Below are 23,750 nucleotides of genomic sequence, written 5' to 3' on the forward strand. Positions count from 1 at the left end.
GTCTCCAACTCCTGTGCTCCGGTGATCAGCCCGCCTTGGTCTTCCAAAGTGCTGAGATTACAGGCGTGAGCCACCGCCCCTGCCCTGCTCTTTTTTTTCCAGTTATTTTATTTTATTTTATTTTTTAAGAGACAGACTTCACCGTGTTGGCCAGGCTATTCTCGAACTCCCAACCTCAGGTGATCCGCCTGCCTCAGGCTCCCAAAGTGCTGGGATTACAGGCATGAGCCACCGTGCCTGGCCTTTTTCCAGTTATTTTATTGTGGTAAAATGCACATAGCAGAAAATGTACTATCTTAACGCTATCTAAGTGCATAGCCCAGTGGTGTTAAACGCATTCATAATGTGCTGTACCAGCATCCACCTCCAGAATTCTTTCCGTCTTGTAAAACTGGAACTCTGCACCCACTAAGCAGAACTCCCCAAGCCTCTCTCCCCACTGGCAACTGCCATTCCACATTCTTTTGGGGGTTTTTTTGTTTTTGTTTTTATTTTTTGAGACAAAGTCTCTCTCTGTTGTCCAGGCTGGAGGGCAGTGGCGTGATCTCCACTCACTGAAACCTCTGCCTCCTGGATTCACACAATTCTCCTGCCTCAGCCTCCTGAGTAGCTAGGATTACAGGGGCACACCACCACGCCCAGGTCATTTTTGTATTTTTAGTATAGATGGGGTTTTGCCATGTTGGCCAGGCTGGTCTCGAACTCCTAACCTCAAGTAATCCTCGCACCTTGGCGTCCCAAAGTGCTGAGATTCCAGGCGTGCGCCACCACAGCTGGCCACCATTCCGCTGTCTGTGTCTATGAATTTGACTGCTCTAGGAACCTCATTAGGTCGAATCACACAGGATTTGTCTTTTTGTGACTAGCTCATTTCACTTACACATATCCTCAAGATTTACCCATGTTGTAGTGGGTGTCAGAATTTCCATCCTTTTTAAGGCTCAATACTATTCCATTGTATGGATGGAGCATATTTTGCTTATTTACTCTTCTGTTGAAGCATCTGTGGGCGGCTTCCAAGCTTTAGCTCTTGTGCACAATGCTGCTATGAACACGGGTGTGCAAGCATCTCTTCAAGACCCTGCCTTCCATTTGCTTGGTCAGGCTTCTTAAGATTGGGTTTACAATACAACCATCTGTAATATATCTCTCATTTGAGCTTGTGGACCATAAAATAAAATTCATGAACTGGATGAATGCATTGTGGATGGTGTCCTCCATACTCTGCCCACAAAGAACCATGATTTTCTCTGGAATCATCTCTCTACTCTTGTTTTAAAAACTTCCCCCTTTAGGAAGGGCTTGGTGGCTCACACCTGTAATCCCAGCACTTTGGGAGGCCAAGGTGGGCTGATCACAAGATCGGGAGATCAAGACCATCCTATCTAACATGGTGAAACCCTGTATCTACTAAAAATAAAAATAAAAAATTAGCTGGGCATTGTGGCACACACCTGTAGTCTCAGCTACTCAGGAGGCTGAGGCAGGAGAATCACTTGAACCCAGGAGGCGGAGGTTGCAGTGAGCTGAGATCGCACCACTGCACTTCAGCCTGAGTGACAGAATGAGACTCCATCTCAAAAAAAAATAAATTCCCTCCTTAATTATTATGTTCAAAATAAACACCAGGCATGGTGGCTCATGCCTGTAATCCCAGTACTTTGGGAGGCTGAGGTTGTCCAATCACTTGAGGTCAGGAGTTCAAGACCAGCCTGGTCAACATGTGAAATCCCATCTCTACTAAAAATACAAAATTAGCTGTGCCTGGTGGTGCACACCTGTAATTCCAGCTACTCGGGAGGCTGAAGCAGGAGAATCGCTTGAACCCGGGAGGCAGAGGTTGCAGTGAGCCGAGATCACACCGTTGCACTCCAGCCTGGGTGACAAAAGGAGACCCTGTCTCAGAAAAAAAAAAAAAGAAGAAGAAGATACCTCCTTACGTCCTTTAGAAAGGCTGAAATTAAAATGACTGACACAGCTGGGCATGGTGGCTCATGCCTGTAATCCCAGCACTTTGGGAGGCCAAGGCAGGTGGATCACGAGGTCAAGAGATCAAGACCATCCTGGCCAACATGGTGAAACCCCATCTCTACTACAAATACAAAAATTAGCTGGGCGTGGTGGTGCACGTCTGTAGTCCCAGCTACTAGGAGGCTGAGGCAAGAGAATCACTTGAACCCGGGAGGCAGAGGTCGCAGTGAACCGAGATTGCACCACTGCACTCCAGCTTGGCAACAGCAAGACTCCGTCTCAAAAAAAAAAAAAAAAAAAATTACTGACACATACCAAAAAAATGTGTTGACAAGGACTTGGAGCCATTGGAATTTCCACACTCTGCTGGAGGGAGAATTAAGTGATACAACCTCTTTAGAAAATCGTTCAGCAGTTTCTACTAAAGCTGGACATATGCCCACCGTATGCTCCAACAACGAACTTCACTGTGGGCATACACCCAACAGAAACACAAACATATGTTCTCTAAAAGATGTGTATTAGAAGCTGGGCACAGTGGCTCACGCATATAATCCCAGGATTTTGGGAGGTCAAGGCGGGTGGATCACCTGAGCTCTGGAGTTGGAGATCAGCCTGAGCAACACAGGGAGACCCCATCTATACAAAAATTTAAAAATTAGCCAGGCATAGTGGCAAACACCTGTGGTCCCAGCTACTCGAGAGGCCGAAGTGGGAGGACTGCTCGGGCTGCAGTGAATCATAACTGTGCTTCTGCACTCTCACCTGGGCAATGGAGCAAGACCCTGTCTCAAAAAAAAAAAAGGTTGTGTATTAGAATGACGTAATTAACAATAATACGTTATATAGTTTCAAATATCTAGAGGGAGGACATTGAATGCTCCCAAAACAAAGGAATGATGAGGCCAGGCATGGTGGCTCACACCTGTAGACCCAGCATTTTGGGAGGCAGAGGCAGGATCACCTGAGGTCAGGACTTTGAGACCAGCCTGGCCAACACGGTGAATCTCTACTAAAAATACAAAAATGTAGCCAGGTGTGGTCGTGGGCGCCTGTAATCCCAGTTACTTGGGATGCTGAGTCAGGAGAATTGTTTGAACCCTGGAGGCAGAGGTTTCAGTGAGTTGAGATCATGCCATTGTCACTCCAGCCTGGGTGACAGAGTGAGACTCTGGCTCAAAAAAAAAAAAAGATAAATGTTTGAGATGATAAATAGGCTAATTACTCTGACCTTATCACTAAACATTATATATATGGAAACATCGCTATGTACCCATAAATATGTGCAATTATTATGTGCCAATTAAAAAAGAAGAAAAGAGCCAGGCACAGTGGCTCATGTCTGTAACCCCAGCACTTGGGAAAGACAAGGTGGGAGGACTGCTTGAGGCCAGGAGTTCAAGACCAGCCTGAGCAACATAGCAAGACCTCATTTCTAGTGTTTTAATAGATACATAAAAGGAAAAAGAAAGAAGGTGTGTATAATAATAGATCGTTCATAGAGCACCGTTCCTAAGGACCCCACGCTGGAAGCTACCCCAATGCCTATGAACTGAAAAGAGATAAAATAAAGGGTATATTGATGCAGTGGAATAATACACAGCAATGAAAATGACTGACAACCACCCACGACGCCATCTGTGGACGCCTTTCCTAAACGTGATTTTAAGCAAAGAAGCTCAAAGCAAAAAAAAAAAAAAAATAGTGCTTGTTATGTGGTACTGCTTATCAAAAGCACAAAAACAGGCGAATGGAATCTTTGCTGTTTAGAAATTAGGGTAGTGACGCACTGGTCTAGCGCTGGGTTAGTGACTGGGAAGAGCCTGCGGGGGATCTGGGGGTACCTAAAATGCTTTTGTGCTGGATCTGGGCTGTGGTTACACACATGTGCTTGGTTTGTGCAAATTCATCAGGCTATTTTTTGTGATATGCACCGTTCTGCATGCATATTATGAGAAAAGTTTAAAAATAATAATGTAGATTTATTAAAAAAACACTTGGAAAATACAAGACTACAATTTTTCTTTTAAAAACAGGTTTGGATTGCAGATAAAATAGAGCAGGGGAAGCAAGCTGGTCCCATAACAGTGGGTTGGTTGCAAAACAATCTGTGCCATATCTTAAGTCCATATTTGTAAGTAAATCAATATATTCATTTAGCACACTAATGGTGGTTAGTGCTGGGTGGTGGGGTTATGAGTCATTTTAAAATTTTTATTTACCAAAAATAATCTACAAAGATCATATATTACTTCTATACTTGAGCCAAAAAAGTTATCATAAATTTAACTTTTAAAACCTGCATACATCTCTGGACAAGCAGCCCAGGTCTGGGACTGGGGAGTGGAAAACACAATGTTCTCTTTGTTGTTGGAAGATTGTGTCCCTGGGGTGAGACCTTGATTGAAAGCTCCTAGGGGACCAGCCGCCCCAATGCCTATCAGACCAGCTCGATAACACTTATCGTGCTTAAGGGTGCCGTCTCAGGCTTGGCATGATTGAGTTCCTTAGATTTCATTTCATCGCTTGATTTGATTTGTTCGTGAAACAGTTCTGAACACCTGTGCCCTTGGCAGGGGCTGTCCTGCATTAGAGGCACTGCTACCAGTGACCCTGAAAGCAAGGCACTACCATACTGAGTGCCAGGCAAGGCTAATGGCAAAGTAAACATTGTTGTCTAATCTTTCTGCCAGGCCAGTCTGGCACAATGAGACTACAAGGCTTCCTTGCTGGCAGCCATGGATCAGCACTGGCTGACAATCAGACCTCATGAGAGCACATGGTCGCAGAATCAGGATTCCCCTTTCCCTCACAAGGTTTCCTCTGGTAAAGTGGGCTGAGTGGAATGGCTTCTCTAAGTGCCCCTGGGACAGAGGCTGCAGCCGTCATGGAATGTTCATGTTACACACTAACCCATGAACAGAAACCTGGTGGATGTATGTGGTCGCAGAGTCTGGTCAGGGACCAGAGCCTCCTGAGACCCAGGTTCAGATCCCATCTGTGTCATTACTTAGTTATGTGAACCTGCACTGATCACTTAACTTCCCTGAACTATGTGGGGGTAATAGTATAATAATTCTTTTTTAAAAGAATTCAAAGCATTCAGAAAAGCACAAAGAGCCACAGAAATATAAGCACTGCTGTGTTGAGAGAGGTTTGCAGACGACCTGACCAACAAAGTCACCTTCCTCCTTTTCAGATCACTCACATTGCCTGAGCAGAAAACCACCCAGCAGAGCACTGAAATGGTCCTGAAAGAGGGAAGAGCAAGAGGCAGCCAGGTGGACCTTTTTGGAGTTTTCAGTGAGGTTTCCAGTCCTGTTTTCTGTTGCTGATGATGAGTTAACACAAATTTAATGACTTACAACAATTTGCATTGACTAACTAGCTCACAGTTTCTGTGAGTCAGCAATCCAGGCTCGGTTCAACTGAGGCCTCTGGCAGTCAGGGATGTCAGCCTGGTCTGTGGTCTCATCTGAGGCTCGACTGGAGAAGGATCTACTTCCACACTCTCATGGTTGCTGGCAGGATTCAATTACTTGCAGATTGTCAGACTGACGGCCTGAGTTCCTTGCTGGCTGGAGGCTGGAGGCCACCATTGATTCCTTCCCCTTGGGCCTCTTTATAGAGTAGCTTTCTTTATCAGAGCCAGCAAGGGAAAGAGTCTATGCAGTGAGTGTGCTAGCAAGACACAAGCTACAAGTCTGTATAATGTTATCACAAAAGCCACATCCCAACTACTTTGCTGTATCCTGCTGGTCAGAAGCAAGTCTTACCTACACAAAAGGGGAAGGGATTACACAGGGGTGTGACTACCAGCAGATGAATAATTGCAGGCCATCCTAGAGTCTCTCCACCATGTCCCTGAGTTGGTGTCAGCAAGCATTCCAGCATCCCTAGGGGTGCTAAAATCTCTAATGTGAAGAAATACTATCATCTTCACCAACCCGAGAGCTTCCCCTCAATGTGATCCGAATATCCATCCAGGTGAAAAGAAAGAGCCCCTTCCACACCAGCTTTCCCTTGAACTGACCACAAATGCGCCCCAGGCACAGCCTATGCCTGTCATGCTCAGGGATGTACCCTCAGCAGCGAGCACGCTCAGTACACAGCAAGTGCACAACACGGCATTTGAATGAATAAACATTAAAGGGGCTTGCAGGTTTCTGCCTGGGAAATCTTCCTTCTGCTTCCCAAACATATTTCTCCTCTGCTCAAAATTCCCATGTGAGCCCCAGACAAGCTGTGCCCGCAAAATCAGTGCCCATCCTTGGGCTCCAAGCTCCCTCCCTTCCATCTGGTGGCAGCCTTGAGTGAGGGGATTCCATCCAGTGCCCCCAGAACTTAGGCAGGCATCTTCAGGACCCGCGAGTTCATATGATTGCTGGGATCAACCCATACTTAAGGTGATGGATACTCCAAATACCCTGACTTGATCATTACTCTTTCTATGCATGTAACAAAATATCACATGTACCCCCAAAATATGTAAAATGCTATGTATCAATAAAGAGAGAGAGGGTCGGGTGCATTGTGGTTCACGGTAATCCCAGCACTTTGAAAGGCCGAGGCAGGAAGCTCACTTGAGCCCAGGAGTTTGAAACCAGCCTGTCTCTACCGGAAATACAAAAGGTAGCTGGGCGTAGTGGCTCATGCCTACAGTCCCAGCTACTCAGAGGCTGAGGCCAGAGGACTGATTGAACAGTAAGCCATGATCACGCCACTATACTCCAGCCTGAGTGACAGAATAAGACCCTGTCTCAAAAAGGGAGACGGGCGGGGGGGCTTGAGAGGGAGGAAAGAGAGGAAAAGAAGAAGGCACTAAAAGACTTGAAAGTGAAAAATACAAGGGCTAGTCATACTGGAGTGAGATTGACACTTAAAAAAGAAGAAGAAGAAGGCTAGGTATGGTGGCTCATGCCTATAATCCCAGCACTTTGGGTGGCCAAAGCGGGGCATCACGAGGTCAAGAGATCGAGGCCATCCTGGCCAACACAGTGAAATCACATCTCTATTAAAATTACAAAAATTAGCTGGGCATGGTGTTGGGCACCTGTAGTCCCAGCTACTCAGGAGACTGAGGCAGGAGAATTGCTTGAACAGGGAAGGTGATGGTTGTAGTGAGCTGAGATGGCGCCACTGCACTCCAGCCTGGCAACAGAGCGAGACTCCATCTTAAAAAAAGAAGAGAAAAGAAAAGAAAAAAATGGGCCCAGGATTCACATTTGGGGCACAAAGATGTCAACTAACAGGTGAGTCTGAAATGTCAATATCCTTTCTACTAACCACCACTGTCCCTGAACTTCTCCACACTGCCTACCCACGCACACCCGCCTGGAGACACTGGGGGCAATTTGGAGCTTTCATAGAACCTGTGGATCTCATGGCTGGACAGTCTGAGGATGTCTCAGCGGATCTGTTTCAGAGCAAGACCCTAAGGCAGTGTTTCCTATCTAGCTGGTGGCCTCCTCCGTCCTCTGCCCTTCTCCCCAGCAATTCATGCATCAGAGTTTTCACTCTACTTTGTCCACTAAATAAAAGTTCACAAAGTGGGGAATCCACTGGGTTGGTAAGCATCCTCTTTCTTTCTTTCTTTCTTTCTTTCTTTTTTTTTTTTTTTTTTTGAGATGGAATCTTGCTCTGTTGCTCAGGTTGGAGTGCAATGGCACTATCTTGGCTCACTGCAACCTCAGCCAACTTGATTCAAGCAATTGTCCTGCCTCAGCCTCCAGAATAGTTGAGATTACAGGCACTCACCACTATGCCCAGGCAATTTTTGTATTTTTAGTAGAGACGGGGTTTCACCATGTTGGCCAGGCTAGTCTCAAACTCCTGACCTCGTGATCCACCCACCTTGACCTCCAAAAGTGCTGGGATGACAGGCATGAGCCACCGCGCCTGGCCAGCATCCTCTTTCTAAGTCACCCACCCAAGAGTATGAATTTGTTTACCCAGATTGCTTTGCTCCATTGTAGCTGATTTCAGCCCAGTTGTGAGCCTGGAGCACCTGGAGGAATCAGACGCAGGTGGGATCTCAAAGATGGAGAGGGTGAGAAAGGAGCAAAAGAAAGAAGGGGTGCAGAAAGGGAGGGACACAGATTCCAAAGACACACCTGGCCTGTGTGAAGTTTGCCTCCCCCGGGAAGGGAAGGCAGCATTCTTCGGTGCTCTCTCCCTCCCCGCACCGCCGTGTACTGCACACATCTGCTTCCCAGACTCAGCCCAGTTGCCACAAAAAGCAAGCCCAAAGTCCCATAGGCTAGTCAGATGCCCAACAACCCCACACAGTGACACTTATGTGGGGAATTCTGTACTGAGTCCAAACAACCCACCCCCAGTGTGCGGTGGATAAGCAGTGACCACAACCAGTACCAGCTATCCCTGAGTCGGTAGCTGCCCTCTGAGAACCCCAGCTGCGTGCCCCAGTGGGACAAATCAGGCCACATGGGGCTCCTTCACATCTGGCCCATGTTGTGTCACACGCACTTTTAACCAACATTGTCAAAATGCTCAGCTTGTAAATTTCAATGTGGGACCTTCTCCATTCTTAAGAAATAAGCCTCTGATGGGGCGACAGAGCAAAACTCCGTCTCAGAAACAAACAAACAAAAAAATAAAAAGAAAAGAAATAAGCCTCAGAGTCGTTCTCCTCTCTCTCTCTCTCTCTCTCTCTCTGCAGGCCCAAGCCCATGGTACCCCCCATGGCACAAGGTTACAATGGAAACCTCCTCAGCTGGAACGGTCTCAACAATCTTATCAGGAGCTTTTGTGTTTGGGATCAGGGGAGTGGGTGACAGGCCGATAAGGCAGGGACCGAGCTGTATATAAGGGCGGCTCCTGCTGCTGCTCTGCACCTTCCTCCTGTCTTGCCTTCTCCGTAGAGTTGGGGCCTGGCTAGAACCATGAAGTGGCTGCTGCTGCTCAGTCTGGTGGCGCTCTCTGAGTGCCTCTACAAGTGAGTCCAGGTGGCGTGGGTGTGAAGACGGCCGCCTCCCACGTTACCTTTCTTTCCTCCCCTGTCTCCTTCCCTTTTTTTCTCTCTCTTCCGCTGTCTCCATCACCCTTTTCAGCCTCTCTCTCTGCCCTTTTGGGAGGCTGTCCTGCAGAAGTGGCTAAGACTAGTGGTTCCCAGCTCCACCGCTAGTCAGCTTAACTTCTCTGCATTATTGGGCAGAAATGGGAGCTTCTCTCTTCCTCTCTTAGACCAGCTTCCCTTCTGGGGCTGCCACAGCACCCGCTGAGCAGAATCGTTGCCTAATTCTTCTTCCTCCTCCAAACCACAGGGTCTCCCTCATCAAAAAGAAGTCCTTGAGGAAGAACCTGATCGAGCATGGCCTGCTAAAGGACTTCCTGAAGAATAACACCTTGGACCCAGCCAGCAAGTACTTCCCCCAGGGGGAGGCTGCCACCATGATAGCCAACCAGCCCCTGGTGAACTACCTGGATGTGAGTGTGTGGGCGAGCGGCGGGGCCAGCTCTGAGGACTTGGCCAGCAGCAAAGAGGGTGTCCCAGGGGTCTTGGGGGACCGGCCAGGGCTCTGAGGCTCTAGGCAGTGACCCAGGGGCTGCTCCTTAGATGTCAGTGACCCAGAGCAGGCAGGAAAACTCATGGTCAGAGCTGCGACTCATATATTCATTCATTCACTCACTCGTTCATGCAATGTTCACTTCTTCTGAGCCCCTTTTATATGTCAGGGCCAGTGCTGGGCTCAGGGGGAATCAGCAGCCAGCAAAGTCACAGCCTAGGAGACAAAGACAGTCATCAGTCTCACAGCCTAGGAGAGAAAGACAGTCATCAAGGAGCCTCACTAAACCACGAAAAGAACAGGGAGCAGGAGGACTCCAGAGTGAAGGTGTCACACCGTGAGAGTCTGCCACTTGGGCAGCCTCCCTGGAGCCATGCAGGAAGAGGACAAGAGAGAACTCCACATGCCCTTTTCACTTGTGCCAAACCCTGTAGCCGGCTGGAGCACAATGCCTTTGAAGGAGAGCCAAAAGGGAGGGAGGAAGGGAGCTGCAGCCTGCGACCCGAGGAGCCGAGGGGAGGAACCGAGGGATGAAGTCGAGGGGTGGACAGAGAGAGGCTGTATGCTAACTGCCACTTAAACAAGGAGTTGACAAGATCAAATCTGAGTTTCAGAAAGATCACTCTGACTTTATCACTTGAGACTCCATAGCAAATACCCCGCCCTCTGACAGGTATTGCATGTCCTCTCTGTGCCTGGTACAGGGTGGTGGCAGAGCCATGGTGCCTGCAGTTCGGAGCTTGGCCTCTGCCATCCAGCAGACGCGGCGCAGATGTGGGTTCTAGTGCCTCTAAGCCATGTGACCTTGGGCAAGCCATTTAAATACGCTGAGCCTGTTTCTTGGTCTAGAAAACAGATCCACTAATATCTACCATCAGAGGCTGTTGCCGGGAATTCACACAATCATGTTTTCTTGAGTGCTTGGCATGGGGTCTGGCAGGCCCTTGGTAAGAAGTTTAATTAGTCCATGTATTTAGTTAACAAATATTTCACAACTACTGGCACCTCTCTACGTGCCAGAGGCTATGCAAGTTGCCAAAATGATTGTGAATAAGCAAAGCTCCTAGAGCTTATATTCTAAAGGGGTGAAAAATAAACAAGCATGTAAGATAATTTCAGGTAATGATGAGGATCGTGACTATAATTAATTGGAGTATGGGGGAAAAGAAGATAGGGAGGGGACAAATTCAGATAAAGTGGTCACGGAAGGCCTGTTGGCAGAGGGGACATTTGACTAGAGATCTGAATGAATCATCTAAAAAAAATGGATCAGCCAAGGAAAGATCTAGAATAAACATTTTCCTAGCACAAGGAATAGCCAGTGCAAAGGCCCTGGGGCAGGAGCGACTGGTCATCACCAAAGACCAGCAAGCAGACCAGTGTGGCTGGAACGGAGCTGGCAACGGGGAAATGCTGCTGCTAAGAAGAAAAATACTGGTTTGTTGGCTGAGGCGGGTAGATCACTTGAGGTCAGGAGTTCAAAACCAGCCTGGCAACATGGCAAAACCCCATCTCTACCAAGAAAACAAAAACTTGCCAGGTATGATGGTGCACACCTGTAATCCCAGCTACTTGGGAGGCTGAGGCAGGAGAATGGCTGGATCCCAGGAGGTGGAGGCTGCAGCAAGCTGAGATCACACCATTGCACTCCAGCCTGGACAACAGAGCGAGACTTGGCTCAGAAAAAAAGAAAAAGAATAAAAATATTGACAGTGCCTTTTCTTGCAACCTGCTGTACACATCTCGATGCAGAAATAAGAAATCTGAATGGGTTTCCATCTTTAGGTGGCTTGCTTAGCTTCCAATAAACAACTTAAGACACAAGCACTTAAGCTGTCACTTGCCGGTGCTACAAGTTCCCACCCCCATCCTCTGAGAACATGCACTCTAAGGATGGGAAGACTGTGACAGACAAGACAATGGTGGAAGAGGGAACAGCAGATTGTTAAGTGTTTGTGGTGCTTAGGAGAGAGCAGAAGGTAAATTGGGGTAGCAATCGGGAAGACTTCCAGGAGGAAGGGACACTAGGGCTGGGCTTTGAAGGAGGAAGGCAGTGACTGGGAAGAGAAAGACAAGAACTGTGAAGGGAAAGGTGGAGAGGTGGACCAAGGGGATGGCCTAGGGACAGCCCCTAGGGAGCCCTGACAGAGATGTCGGTCTGTGAACTGCGCTGTCCTGGCCTCGGCAGATGGAGTACTTCGGCACCATCGGCATCGGAACCCCCGCCCAGGAGTTCACCGTCATCTTCGACACCGGCTCCTCCAACCTGTGGGTGCCCTCCATCTACTGCTCCAGTCCTGCTTGCAGTAAGTGCCCAGCCTGCCCTGCCCTGCCCTTGCTCCCCAGCACTAGCTGAACCTGGGGAACCCTGGACACCCATGGGCTTTAAACAGCTCCCACCTCAAGCCTGCTGGAGCCACTCACTATGTGGTGAGCACCTACTATGTGCGGAGCACTGGGCTCTGGTTCTCCAGGGGGTCAAGAGATGAGTGATATGATCCCTGCAGTCAAGGACTTCACAGTCTGAGGGCAGAGGGAAGCTCTCCCGAATAACCACCACCTGGGAGAGGCTGTGTGGGGAGCCCAAAGCAAGACAGGGCCAAAGGACCACAGAAGAGCTCACCAGGAAAGAGTCCAGTGTGAGAAATGGCCCCAAATCCTGGCTAGGATGCGCTAGTGGTAAACTCTGAGTTCATTAAAAAAACAAACTAGAGCTTCGGTGGCTCAGGCCAGTTGTCCTGGTGATAAGGAGGCGAGACTAGGTGTTGGAGACCCGCCTGGGGAACAGAGAAACCTCTCATCCATTTAAAAAAGGAAGAATTGTGGCTAGGTACAGTGTAATCCCAGCACTTTGGGAGGCTGAGGCGGGCAGGTTGCCTGAGGTTGGGAGTTCAAGATCAGCCTGACCAACATGGAGAAACCCTGTCTCTACTAAAAATACAAAATTAGCCAGGCGTGGTGGTAAATGCCTATAATCCCAGCTACCTGGGAGGCTGAGGCAGGAGATTCACTTGAGCCGGGGAGGTGGAGGTTGTGGTGAGCCAAGATCACACCATTGCACTCCAGCCTGGGCAACAAGAGTGGAACTCCATCACAAAAAAAAAAATCGTTGGTTTGCTAATAAAACAGTTTGTCTTTAGAAGTCATGAACAATGTGCATTGCAGCTTCCTTTCTATTCTAGTGTTTTAACACGAGTTTGAATTAAGAGGAGGTGCCTGTGGCATCGTCCACATCATAACGGGAGCACTGGCCAGGGGGTGGGGGGTGAAGGTGCTGGTCACTGGGCAGCCATGGGCTTGCTCTGCTCAATGTTGGCCTGGCGGGTTCCCCAGAGGCCCTTGGGATTGGCTGGGACCTGCCGTCAGTGAATAGTCCCAGCAGTTCAACAAGACAGGACAGCAGCTGGGTCTCTTGGGCTCCAAGGGTGTAGGGGAAAGGTCACTGCTCCCCTCTGGAGCCCCTCCCAGGGCCAGGGCACCCATCTCGGGAAGACGTCCCAGCCATGACCTTCACCCAGCTCTCAGAGACTGATACTCACCTCTTGCCCTTGCAGCCAACCACAACCGCTTCAACCCTCAGGAGTCGTCCACCTACCAGGCCACCAGCCAGACACTCTCGATTGCCTATGGCACCGGCAGCATGACAGGCATCCTCGGATACGACACTGTCCAGGTGGGCACCCACAGGCTGCCGCTGCATCACACCGTCGACACCCCAAATAAGCTTATTCCAGCAAGATGAGTCTCGGTGATCACAAAAGTAACCTGATGTAGTGAGGGCACGATGGGGGAGAAGCAGCTGAGATGTAGCAGACACTGGTAGCTGGGGTGGCAGTGAGTAAAAGGGTGGGGTGCCTGGAGCCAGAAGCCACCCAAGCAGAATGTTATGGAGGGGTGGGAGATAGTAAAGGCTCGGTTCTCTACTAGCTCCTCCTCCTCTTCCTCCTTCCCCTGACCTGCAGCCCCCCGAAGTCACAAAATCTCCACAAGCCCTATCTACTATTTTGGGGGCATGGCAGGAGTCAAAGGCCTTGATTTTCTCGGGTCTGCTTTGCATTTGCTCATCAGAAACACAAACACACAGTGACCATCTGTTCTCCAGCAAAATCTCACACTGAGTCACAGACTGTGGCCATCTGGAGATCAGCTTGCCATGGTTACCTCCAGCGGAGGAACAAGTATTCCAGGAGACAGTCCCTCTCCCCTTCTTCCAGCCTGATATCCCAGAAGTCCAGTCCTGCACAAGATGAACCAGGGTGGCTCTGGCCCGAGGGTGGCACTCAGAACTCAGTGAACATGAGCTGATGGTGACCATCATCTCGGTGTCCCCGCTCAGGTTGGAGGCATCGCTGACACCAATCAGATCTTCGGCCTGAGCGAGACTGAGCCCGGCTCCTTTCTGTATTACTCTCCCTTCGACGGCATCCTGGGGCTGGCCTACCCCAGCATTTCCTCCTCCGGGGCCACACCTGTCTTTGACAACATTTGGAACCAGGACCTGGTTTCCCAGGACCTCTTCTCTGTCTACCTGAGCTCGTAAGTTGGATAGAGAGGGGCCTCCTCCCACCTCCCCCTCCAGAGGTCACAGTGTTCTGGCCCAGCCAGGAGCTGTCCAAGGCTGGCTGGGATGGAGAGGGTCTGGGGAAGCAGGGGATTTGCAAAGTCGGTGTCTGACGCCGGAGAAATCTGTCTTTGGAGAGTAACAGTGCCAAGTCTCTCTCTGACGGACCTTATGCACACGGTCTTATTTTACGAGCATCTCTGTCCCCTTGAGGTGCACAACTCAAATGTCATTAGCCATTTGCCCCCCGGTGCCAGTTCCATCATCCTTGGCCCCCAAAGATGCCATTTAAAGTGAATACGCTCAGGGTGGCTCACGCCTGTAATCCCAGCACTTTGAGAGGCTGAAGAGGGAGGATCACCTGAGGTCAAGACCAGCCTGGCCAACATGGCAAAATCCTGTCTCTACTAAAAAATACAAAAATTAGCGAGGCATGGTGGCAGGCACTTGTAATCCCAGCTACTCGGGAGGCTGAGGCAAGGAGAATCGCTTCAGCCTGGGAGGCGGAGGTTGCAGTGAGCCGAGATTACACCACTGCACTCCAGCCTGGGCAACAGAGTGAGACTCTGTCTCAAAATAAATAAAATAAAGTGAATACACTTAAAACAGACCAAAATTCCATAGCACAAAAATGAAAAGATTTGATCAAGACATGTGAATGATGACATTTTTAAATCATGAAAGCAAGTTTCTTTTATGATTTAACAAAATCTCAATTCCAGTTGTGACTATTGGTTAATTCTAGGAATGAACAAACACACAGCTGAACAAAGAATACATCCAGTGTCAGTTCTGGCTGAGTAGAGTTTATGCAAGAATATCTGAGGGCATCATCAACTTTCATGACACGCAACTTTCCTCTAGCAATCACGTACATCCTCCTCTTTTGAAAGGGTTCACGAGGGTTTGCCATCATTCACGTTTCCTTGGTGGGTAACTATGCGCCTAGGTCCTCACTGTATTGCATTGCACTGTGAGATGTTTGCAGCCAAGGTGGAGTGGGTTCAGTGAGTGGGGTCATGTTTTACAAATGGCCAATTCTCGGGTGATTAATTTTTTGTTGCCATCTGCATTTGCTCCCACATCTAACCTGAAACTGCAGAGATTTTGAAAATGAATACTGCGATAACAAGGACCCCTGCAGTTTACAACAGGAAGGCTCTTTGTCATTTACTCCTCTTGGCCAGTTAATGTTCAAGGTGGCTTTTAAACATAATCTGCCTTAAATATTTTGGCAGGGCACAGTGGTTCACGCCTGTAATCCCAGCACTTTGGGAGGCCAAGGCAGGCAGATCACGAGGTCAAGTGATCGAGACCATCTCGGCCAACACAGTGAAACACCGTCTCTACTAAAAATACAAAAATTAGCCAGGCGTGGTGCCACGTGCCTGTAATCCCAGCTACTTGGGAGGCCTGAGGCAAGAGAATCGCTTGAACCCAGGAGGCAGAGGCTGCAGTGAGCCGAGATTGCACCACTGCACTCCAGCCTGGTGACAAAGCAAGATTCCGTCTCAAAAAAAAGAAAGAAATATTTCATGTGGGGCCATTGTATCTCTTCAGCTAGCTTGGAGTTTCTCAGTCTGGGCACTATTAACATTTCAGACCAGGTAAGTCCTTGCCGCCAGGGGCTGTTCCATGCATTGAGGATGTCTGGCAGCATCCCCAGCCTCTACCCATTTGATGCCAGTCGCATCCCCTACCCCCACCCAGTCATGACAATCCAAAATGTCTCCAGACATTCCCCTGGGGACAAAACTGCTCCCAGCCAAGAACCAGCGATCTTCACCATCAAGTCCTTAAGAGCCGACACTGTCACACATATTTACTTCCCCGGGGTCCCCATGGCAACTAGAGTGAGCACCATGGTGGAAACCACACACTTTGGAACCCAAGAGATGTGCGTTCTTCCAAACTTAGTTCCACCACTCCTCAGCTCTGTGATCTTGGGCGGGTGGCCTCACCTCTCTCTGGCTCAGTGTCCTCCCGGTAAGCGGAAATAACAGTGGCAGTGCCCACTGCATGGGCCCTGGCCAAAGAGGAAATTAAACCATGTTTGTCATAGCCCAGCACCTGGCAAGTGCCCAATCAAGGGTAACACTGAGGATGCAACAGCACGTGTTGAGACGAATGAACGAACCAAAGAATTCATGTCTTCTCCCTGCACTTTTCGTAGCAATGACCAGAGCGGCAGCGTGGTGATGTTTGGTGGCATCGACTCCTCTTACTACACCGGAAGTCTGAACTGGGTGCCTGTTTCTGCCGAGGGTTACTGGCAGATCACCGTGGACAGGTGAGACCACCATGGACAGGCAGCATCCAGGCCTGGGCCCCAAATCCCATCTCCTTATGGATTCATAGCTAACCAGACTCCCAGAATCCCCCCAGCTGGCACAGGGGAACCCACTCCGGGGGGAAGGTGGAAGTTGGCCAAGCCAGAGAGACCCCTAGAAAGACACCTCCCTGGAGGAGGAGGGAAGGGCTGTCTGGGAAACCGAGACTCTGCAAGGGTGAGACAGCCACTGCCCTCATAGTCACAGTCAGGACAATCCACCAGCGTCCCTGGGGAGAGCTGGGGGCCCTCCTGTCCGCACAGCTCACAATTTAAGGGCCTGTGAACCAGCACATGCTCCTCCCACTTGAGGAAAAATGCCACCTTCAATCTAGAAGGAGGGCAAAATGGCTAAGAAACTGTGTGGTCATTTCGTTCCACCCTGCCCTTCAGGGCCTCCCCGGTCCCCCTTACAGCCTCATTTCCACACTGTTCTTGCCCCAGCTCACTAGCCAATTGTGTGGGTTTTCCCAAGAGTGAACAATTTCGTGGGACAAAGACTTTCAGTACTAAAACTGGGACCATCCCAGGCAAACCAGGACACATTGGTCACCTCATGTCTGCCCAGCCATGCTAGAATTTCACCTGTTATGTATGAAATTTTTACTTTTGGTGCTGCAAAGAAAAATTAGTACTGGGACAAAGGATCTCTCAGCAAAGCAATTCTTTTTACTTCCTGCAGAAAGGGTACTCCTGCTAGCAATCTTGCCATGGGAGTACAAGAAAGGAAAGTAGACAGGTTTATTTCTTATGCATTTAGGGTTAACTGCTGTGTCTGATCTCCATTGGCTGGTGCCAGACCTCACAATCTAAGCTAAAACCCGATTGGCTAATAACTTGAAACTTTTCTAAACAGGTAAAAGCAATGCAGAGCAAAAAACAAGAAAGTCAAAATAAGGAAGAGGCATAGGGTGAGCTGGGACACACCCGTGAGCACGTCCAGCACAGATATCTTGGTTAAAGTACAAGGACATAGAATGTACTACGTGCCCGTAAGCATGTCTAATGGCTACATAGGATAGGGCTTCTAGCAAAAAGGCAAGAAGACTTTTGAAGAAAGTGTTTCAAACAAACTATTGGGCCGGGCGCGGTGGCTCAAGCCTGTAATCCCAGCACTTTGGGAGGCCGAGACGGGTGGATCACGAGATCGAGAGATCGAGACCATCCTGGTCAATGTGGTGAAACCCCGTCTCTACTAAAAATACAAAAAATTAGCGGGGCATGGTGGCGCATGCCTGTAATCCCAGCTACTCGGGAGGCTGAGGCAGGAGAATTGCCTGAACCCAGGAGGCGGAGTTTCGGTGAGCCGAGATCGCGCCATTGCACTCCAGCCTGGGTAACGAGAGCGAAACTCCGTCTCAAAAAAAAAAACAATTATTTCTAACACTTATGAATTTTTCTTATACAAGAAAGGAAACTTTGAAGAGGAACTTTTCTACTTCCCACAACCGGTTCCTCCAACTCCTGCCCCAGCCCTCTGGTCTCCGTCCCTCCCCAAATGCTGACCCCTCTGCCCATGATGTCCACCTTCTCTCTTCACCTGCCTGGAAACCCTGGGTGTCTGCTCCGCTGGCTGCTCCCCTTCATCACCTCTCACCCTGGACCCTGTTTCTGTTACTGCTGCCTGCCTGGCTCATCATCCTGCCCTTCTGCCAACATAACTCATCTTGCCAGCTAGGCTGGGCGCTCCCTGCAGCCTAGAACTGTAGGCTGTCTTGTTGAGCTTTGCATTTCCCATGTCTGGCACAGACACTTGGGAAGTATTTGTTGGGTAAATGGACACAGGATGAATGAGTAGACAAATGAGAGGAACAGAAATTTCCTGCATTGTCTAATGGCTGGGTCGGGAAGGAACATCTGCGGTCTCCTCGTTCCTCCTTGGGGAGATGCACCCCTGAGGGCTCAGGAGCCTTCATGTGCATCTTGCTCTCAGCATCACCATGAATGGAGAGGCCATCGCCTGCGCCGAGGGCTGCCAGGCCATCGTCGACACCGGCACCTCTCTGCTGTCCGGCCCAACCAGCCCCATCGCCAACATCCAGAGCTACATCGGAGCCAGTGAGAACTCGAATGGCGAGGTGAGTCCAGCCCCAACTGCTCTGTAAGTAGCGGGTGTGCCAGGCAGAAGGGATGGAAACCCTTCTAACTTTTCACACCCTCCCTCTTTCCAGATGGTGGTCAGCTGCTCAGCCATCAGCAGCCTGCCGGACATCGTCTTCACCATCAATGGCATCCAGTACCCTGTGCCAGCCAGTGCCTACATCCTGCAGGTGAGGGGGCTCTGGACCACTCACTAGAGGTGCCCACACAGAATGTGGCCACAGAGTCCCCCTCTGCAGAGGGATAATGCACTTCCGTGAGCTGAAGTCAAGAGGCAGAGGCAGACTAACATCTGCCCTAGAAACCTCCAGAGAAAAAGGACACATTAAAAATGAATGCAGGAATAAGAATTTGGATACAGCCCCCTAAGGGAACAAGTGAAGCAAAGGTTATTGGAGTGAAAAGATTTGGAGCCCTGGGTCCAAGTCCTGAGTTTGAATTACTACCCCATTGATTCTGAGCAAGCTACAACTCATCTCAGCCTCGGTTTTCTCATCTAAAAAGTAGAGACGGCAGCTTTCCCCACCCTCACAGCGAGGTTGGGTTAACCAAGTGAAACTGATCACATCAGAGTTAGCAAGGGTTGGGCAAATGGAAAGCCTAATTTCCTTAGGCTGGGGCTTCTGACACTCCTACACTCTCTACCAAGGAGCAAATCTTTAGCTATATGAACCACAAGAAAACTCCTTGCCATCTATTATTATATGTCAGGTGGAAAACTAATTTTGCCAGTGGATTGATGCGATTCAACAAGAAGCACTGAGCCCTTGGCCCCCCCAGTGATTCTGATTACATTAGGAGAGGGTGAGGCCTGAGCCATGGAGTGGGAGCTGCGGGGGGGGGGGGGGGTGAGAGCTCCCCAGGTGATTCTAATATGCAGCCAAGGTTGCAACCCAGTGACCTAGTGAGGCAAAAGGGATAAAGGCTCATCCCAATTGCCCCTGGATGGGATCAGAACAATAATGAGAAAAGGCTGTGTCAGCAGGGTTTTCAAACTCCTTCCTAGCAGCTGAATTCTCCCCAAGCCCCTTAACTCTGAGGCTGTCAGGGTCTGGGAGCCTGCGGGAAACACCAGATAATGTCCAGTAATCCGTGGAAAGCAATCATGCTGTGAGCAGCTTCTACAGGCGGACTCCAGGCCAAGGACAGCTGAGTCCCTGAACACAGCCAGGAAGCTCCTCCTTGCACGCTGGATGTTTATCACCCAGTGCGTGGGACTGCTGCATCAGTGTCCCAGCTCCACTCTTATTCTCCTTTTCTCCAGGACGAGGGGGGCTGCACCAGCGGCTTCCAGGGCATGAACATCCCCACCGCCTACGGAGAGCTTTGGATCCTGGGTGATGTCTTCATCCGCCAGTACTTTGCTGTCTTCGACAGGGCAAACAATCAGGTCGGCCTGGCTCCCGTGGCTTAAGCCTAAGTCTTTCTATCCACTTCCCAGGAAGATCTGGCCTCCGTCCTGCACCCACTTTAGATGTATATAATTAATTCTCCTGACTGTCCTTCCCAGGGGAATGTGGAGGTCTTGGCCCTGTTCCCTGTCCTACCAATAATGTAGAATAAAAACACAACCTCCTGAAACAGGTTTTTGGAGCTGCTTCTCTTTGCTGGTCTTTTTCCTTCACATCACAGAGGTTAGCACACCAGGGCAGGGATCAAAATGACCACATCCACTTGGATGGCACCCAAAACAGCGACCCCAGTAGCAGACCCTTCATGATAGAGCCAGGAAGACAGAGGGGGGTCAGGGGGGTGTGCTGGAAGCATCATATAAAGACCTGGGGGCCAAATATGCTGGGCTCATTGTCTTCTCATAGAAGGGACTCTGGGAGCTGAGACTCTGAATTGTACTCCAGCCTGGGTGACAGAGAGACTCCATCTAAAAAAAAAAAAAAAAAGGCCAGGCACAGTGGCTCCTTATAATCTCAGCACTTTGGGAGGCCGAGGCAGGCAGATCAAGAAGTCAGGAGATCGAGACCAGCCTGGCTAACACGGTGTAACCCCATCTCTACTAAAAATACAAAAAATTAGCTGGGCATGGTGGCACATGCCTGTAATCCCAGCTACTCAGGAGGCTGAGGCAGGAGAATCGCTTGAACTCAGAAGGCGGAGCTTGCAGTGAGCCAAAATCATGCCATGGCACTCCAGCTTGGGCGACAGAGCGAGACTCCATCTCAAAAAAAAAATAGAGATCATGAGGAAAGGAAAGTGATCAGGAGAGTCAGGAGAGGTGGCCACTAATGGTGATGTCCCTAAGTAGACAAGACAAGGCAGTGTTGTCACAAGACATGGACAGGACAAGAGAAAGAGGCTGATGTCCCACAGTCTTCCAGGATGGCCTTGTGATTCGCTGGCTGACGAGACTAACAGTTCATCTCCCCAAGATCCCAGGCACAAGACACCGAACCCGTCAGTTTCCTCATCAGTAACTAAAGAGGATGGTGTTCTACTTCCCTGAACAGAGGTTGTGAGACAGAGAATTAAGCATGTTCATTAGCATCCTTGGCCCAGAAAGGCAAAGCGGAAATGGAGCAGTTTCTCAAGAGTGGGCTTGGTAGCAAAATATTTAATGGAAAACACAGTTTCACAATATAGAATGTGGTACATTCTAGGCCCTTCCTCAGGGTTCACCAGCTACAGTGCCCAATCAAAGGCTCTGAGAAGTCCTGCTGCAAAGTGAGCTGTTTCATTTACCTCAGCAGAGCTTAATCTCAGACTCTTTCGTCAGTAAATCTATTACAGCCCTGGGCTCCTCAACATGCATGCTGGGAAAATTCCCATAGCTCCTTCTTCTGTTGACAGCCGACCCAGGCCGTCTGCTGAAGACGCAGGCCCAGAGGGTAAAGCTGGGCTCTAGGGAGGGCGGGGGTAAGCTCCAACACCCAGTGCCCCAGGTCTCCCCAGGGTCACTCTCACACTCCCAAGCCCATTTTCCATAGCTGAATAATCTTTATGACACACACATTTCATCTCATCCCTCCCTTGTTTAAAACTCTTAATGCCTTCTTGCCATTGCCCTTGGAATGAAACAGAGAATCTCTGGCATAGCTTCCAGGTCTTGTGTGCTCCTTTCCCTCCAAACCTTCCCTGCTTCACTCTGATCCCATTACCCCGAGCTCCCCCAGCACTGGCCTCCCACGGCCACAGTAGCACAAGTGCCTTCCCACCTCCGGACTTTGCACGTGCTATTTATTCCCTTTGCCTGGGTTGCTTTTCCCTCTTTCTTGACTTGCTGACACCTGGCATCTGCAGACTTGGCTTAAATGCCACTTCCCAGCTGGGTGCAGTAGCTCGTGCCTGTAATCCCAGCACTTTGAGAGGCCGAGGTGGGCAGATTACCTGAGGTCAGCAGTTCAAGACTGGCCTGGCCAACATGGTGAAACCCCGAATCTACTAAAAAAAAAAAAAAATTAGCTGGGCGTGGTGGTGGGGCACCTGTAATCTCAGCTACTTGGGAGGCTGAGGCAGGAGAATCACTTGAACCCAGGAGGCAGAGATTGCAGTGAGCCGAGATCATGGCATTTCATTCCAGCCTGGGCAATAAGAGCAAAATTCCATCTCAAAATAAATAAATAAATAAAGTAACTTCCCGGTAAAAGTGATCAGCCCTCCCTGACCATTCTATCATAGAGCCTGGGCCCCTTTTCCCTCGTGGCACTTGTCACTACCTGTAACTATGCATTTAAGTGTTTAGGATTCACAAGGGCAGGGACGATGATCATTTTGTTTACGGTTGAAGCCTGAGCAAGAGCAGGGGTTGGCACATAGTAGGTGCTCCGTAAATATTTGCTGAGTGAGTGATTAGAGATGACTTTTTAAAAGAAAACAACTGACATAGGATGAAAGGATGAGAGCGCGGATATGGTTTGACGAGGCCATGTGTGCAACAACAGGCGGGTCAGCTCCCACCCCCACCAACATTCTCTCCTCGTCATATTTTGTCATGGGATAAAGCAGGTGGATTTCTCAAGTTTCTGGGAAGGAATTTCACCGTCCTGGCTCCTCTGCTGGATTTGTTTTTCTGATATTTCCCATGCACCTACTTTGAAGCTGGGCAGTGTGCTAGGCTCTGGGGAGACGGGCAGGTCTTCCTGGATCCTATCTGTTCTCCTCACCTGGCCCCATCCTTCCTTCCTTCCTCCCCCATCTCAACCCCAGCAGCTGCAGCTCAGCCTCTATCCCAGCACTACTTCCCTTCCCACCCTGGGATTCCTGAACCCAGCCAGAATCTAAAGAGGTTCCTCATCAGGCAGATCATTTGACCAACATATTTGTTTGGATCCTCTCCACTTGGCTGCACAATAGAAGATCAATTCACAATCCTTTTCTGCAGTCTCAGGCCTCTGATTCATACACGTTTCTCTGAGGGCCTTGCGAGTGCACGCACAGCTCCTTCCATTCTTTTCACCCACCCGTCCAGGAATGTTATTTTAATCTCACAGGTTTCCTGCTTCATTCATCTTCACCTGTCCCAAATGATCACTCTCACACTTTGCTTGTGGAAGTGTCAATGGGCACCACCCCTAAGGAGTGTGGTGTGGCTGCATCTATCAAAATTACAAATGCATACACTGGTCGGGCACAGTGGCTCATGCCTGTAATCCCAGCACTTTGGGAGGCCGAGGCGGGAGGATCACCTGAAGTCAGAAGTTTGAAACCAGCCTGGCCAACAGAGTAAAACCCTGTCTCTACTAAAAATACAAAATTAGCCCGGTATGGTGGCGCATGTCTGTAATCCCAGCTACTCAGGAGGCTGAGGCAGCAGAATCACTTGAACCTGGGAGGTGGAGGTTGCAGTGAGCCAAGATCACGCCATGGCACTCCAGCCTGGGCAACAAGAGTGAAACTCTGTCTGAAAAAAAAAAAAAAGCATATGCCTTTTGGCTCAGTAACTTCACTTCTGGGAATTTACCTTAAAGATACATTTGTACATGTGCAAAACGACGTAAGGACAAAATTCTTTGTAGCATCCTATGGAAAAGCAAGATTTGAAATGACCCAAAAGTCCATCCACAATGGTGCTAAAGTGGAAATATTTTTCTTTTCTTTTTTTTTTTTTTAATGGAGTCTTGTTCTGTCGCCAGGCTGGAGTGTAATGGTGCCATCTCAGCTCACTGCAACCTCTACCTCTTAGGTTCAAGCAATTCTCCTGCCTCAGCCTCTTGAGTAGCTGGGATTACAGGTGCCTGCCACCAACCGGCTAATTTTTGTATTTTTAGTAGAGACAGGGTTTCACCATGTTGGTCAGGCTGGTCTCGAACTC

The 23,750-nt window shown here is 49.4% G+C and overlaps 1 protein-coding gene across 1 annotated transcript; it reads left to right on the forward strand.

Moving 5' to 3' along the window:
- The first annotated feature begins 8,850 nt into the window (after positions 1-8,850).
- PGA (pepsin A-like) lies at positions 8,851-20,065 on the forward strand. The gene is given in 9 exon segments (NM_001267767.1): positions 8,851-8,926; positions 9,255-9,417; positions 11,686-11,803; positions 13,052-13,170; positions 13,834-14,033; positions 16,232-16,348; positions 18,321-18,465; positions 18,559-18,657; positions 19,752-20,065. Coding segments are annotated over 9 exon segments (1,164 nt in total). The 5' UTR covers positions 8,851-8,873; the 3' UTR covers positions 19,902-20,065.
- The last annotated feature ends 3,685 nt before the right edge of the window (positions 20,066-23,750 follow it).

This window comes from Callithrix jacchus, chromosome 10, assembly GCF_049354715.1.
Source record: "Callithrix jacchus isolate 240 chromosome 10, calJac240_pri, whole genome shotgun sequence".
Lineage (NCBI taxonomy): Eukaryota > Metazoa > Chordata > Mammalia > Primates > Cebidae > Callithrix > Callithrix jacchus.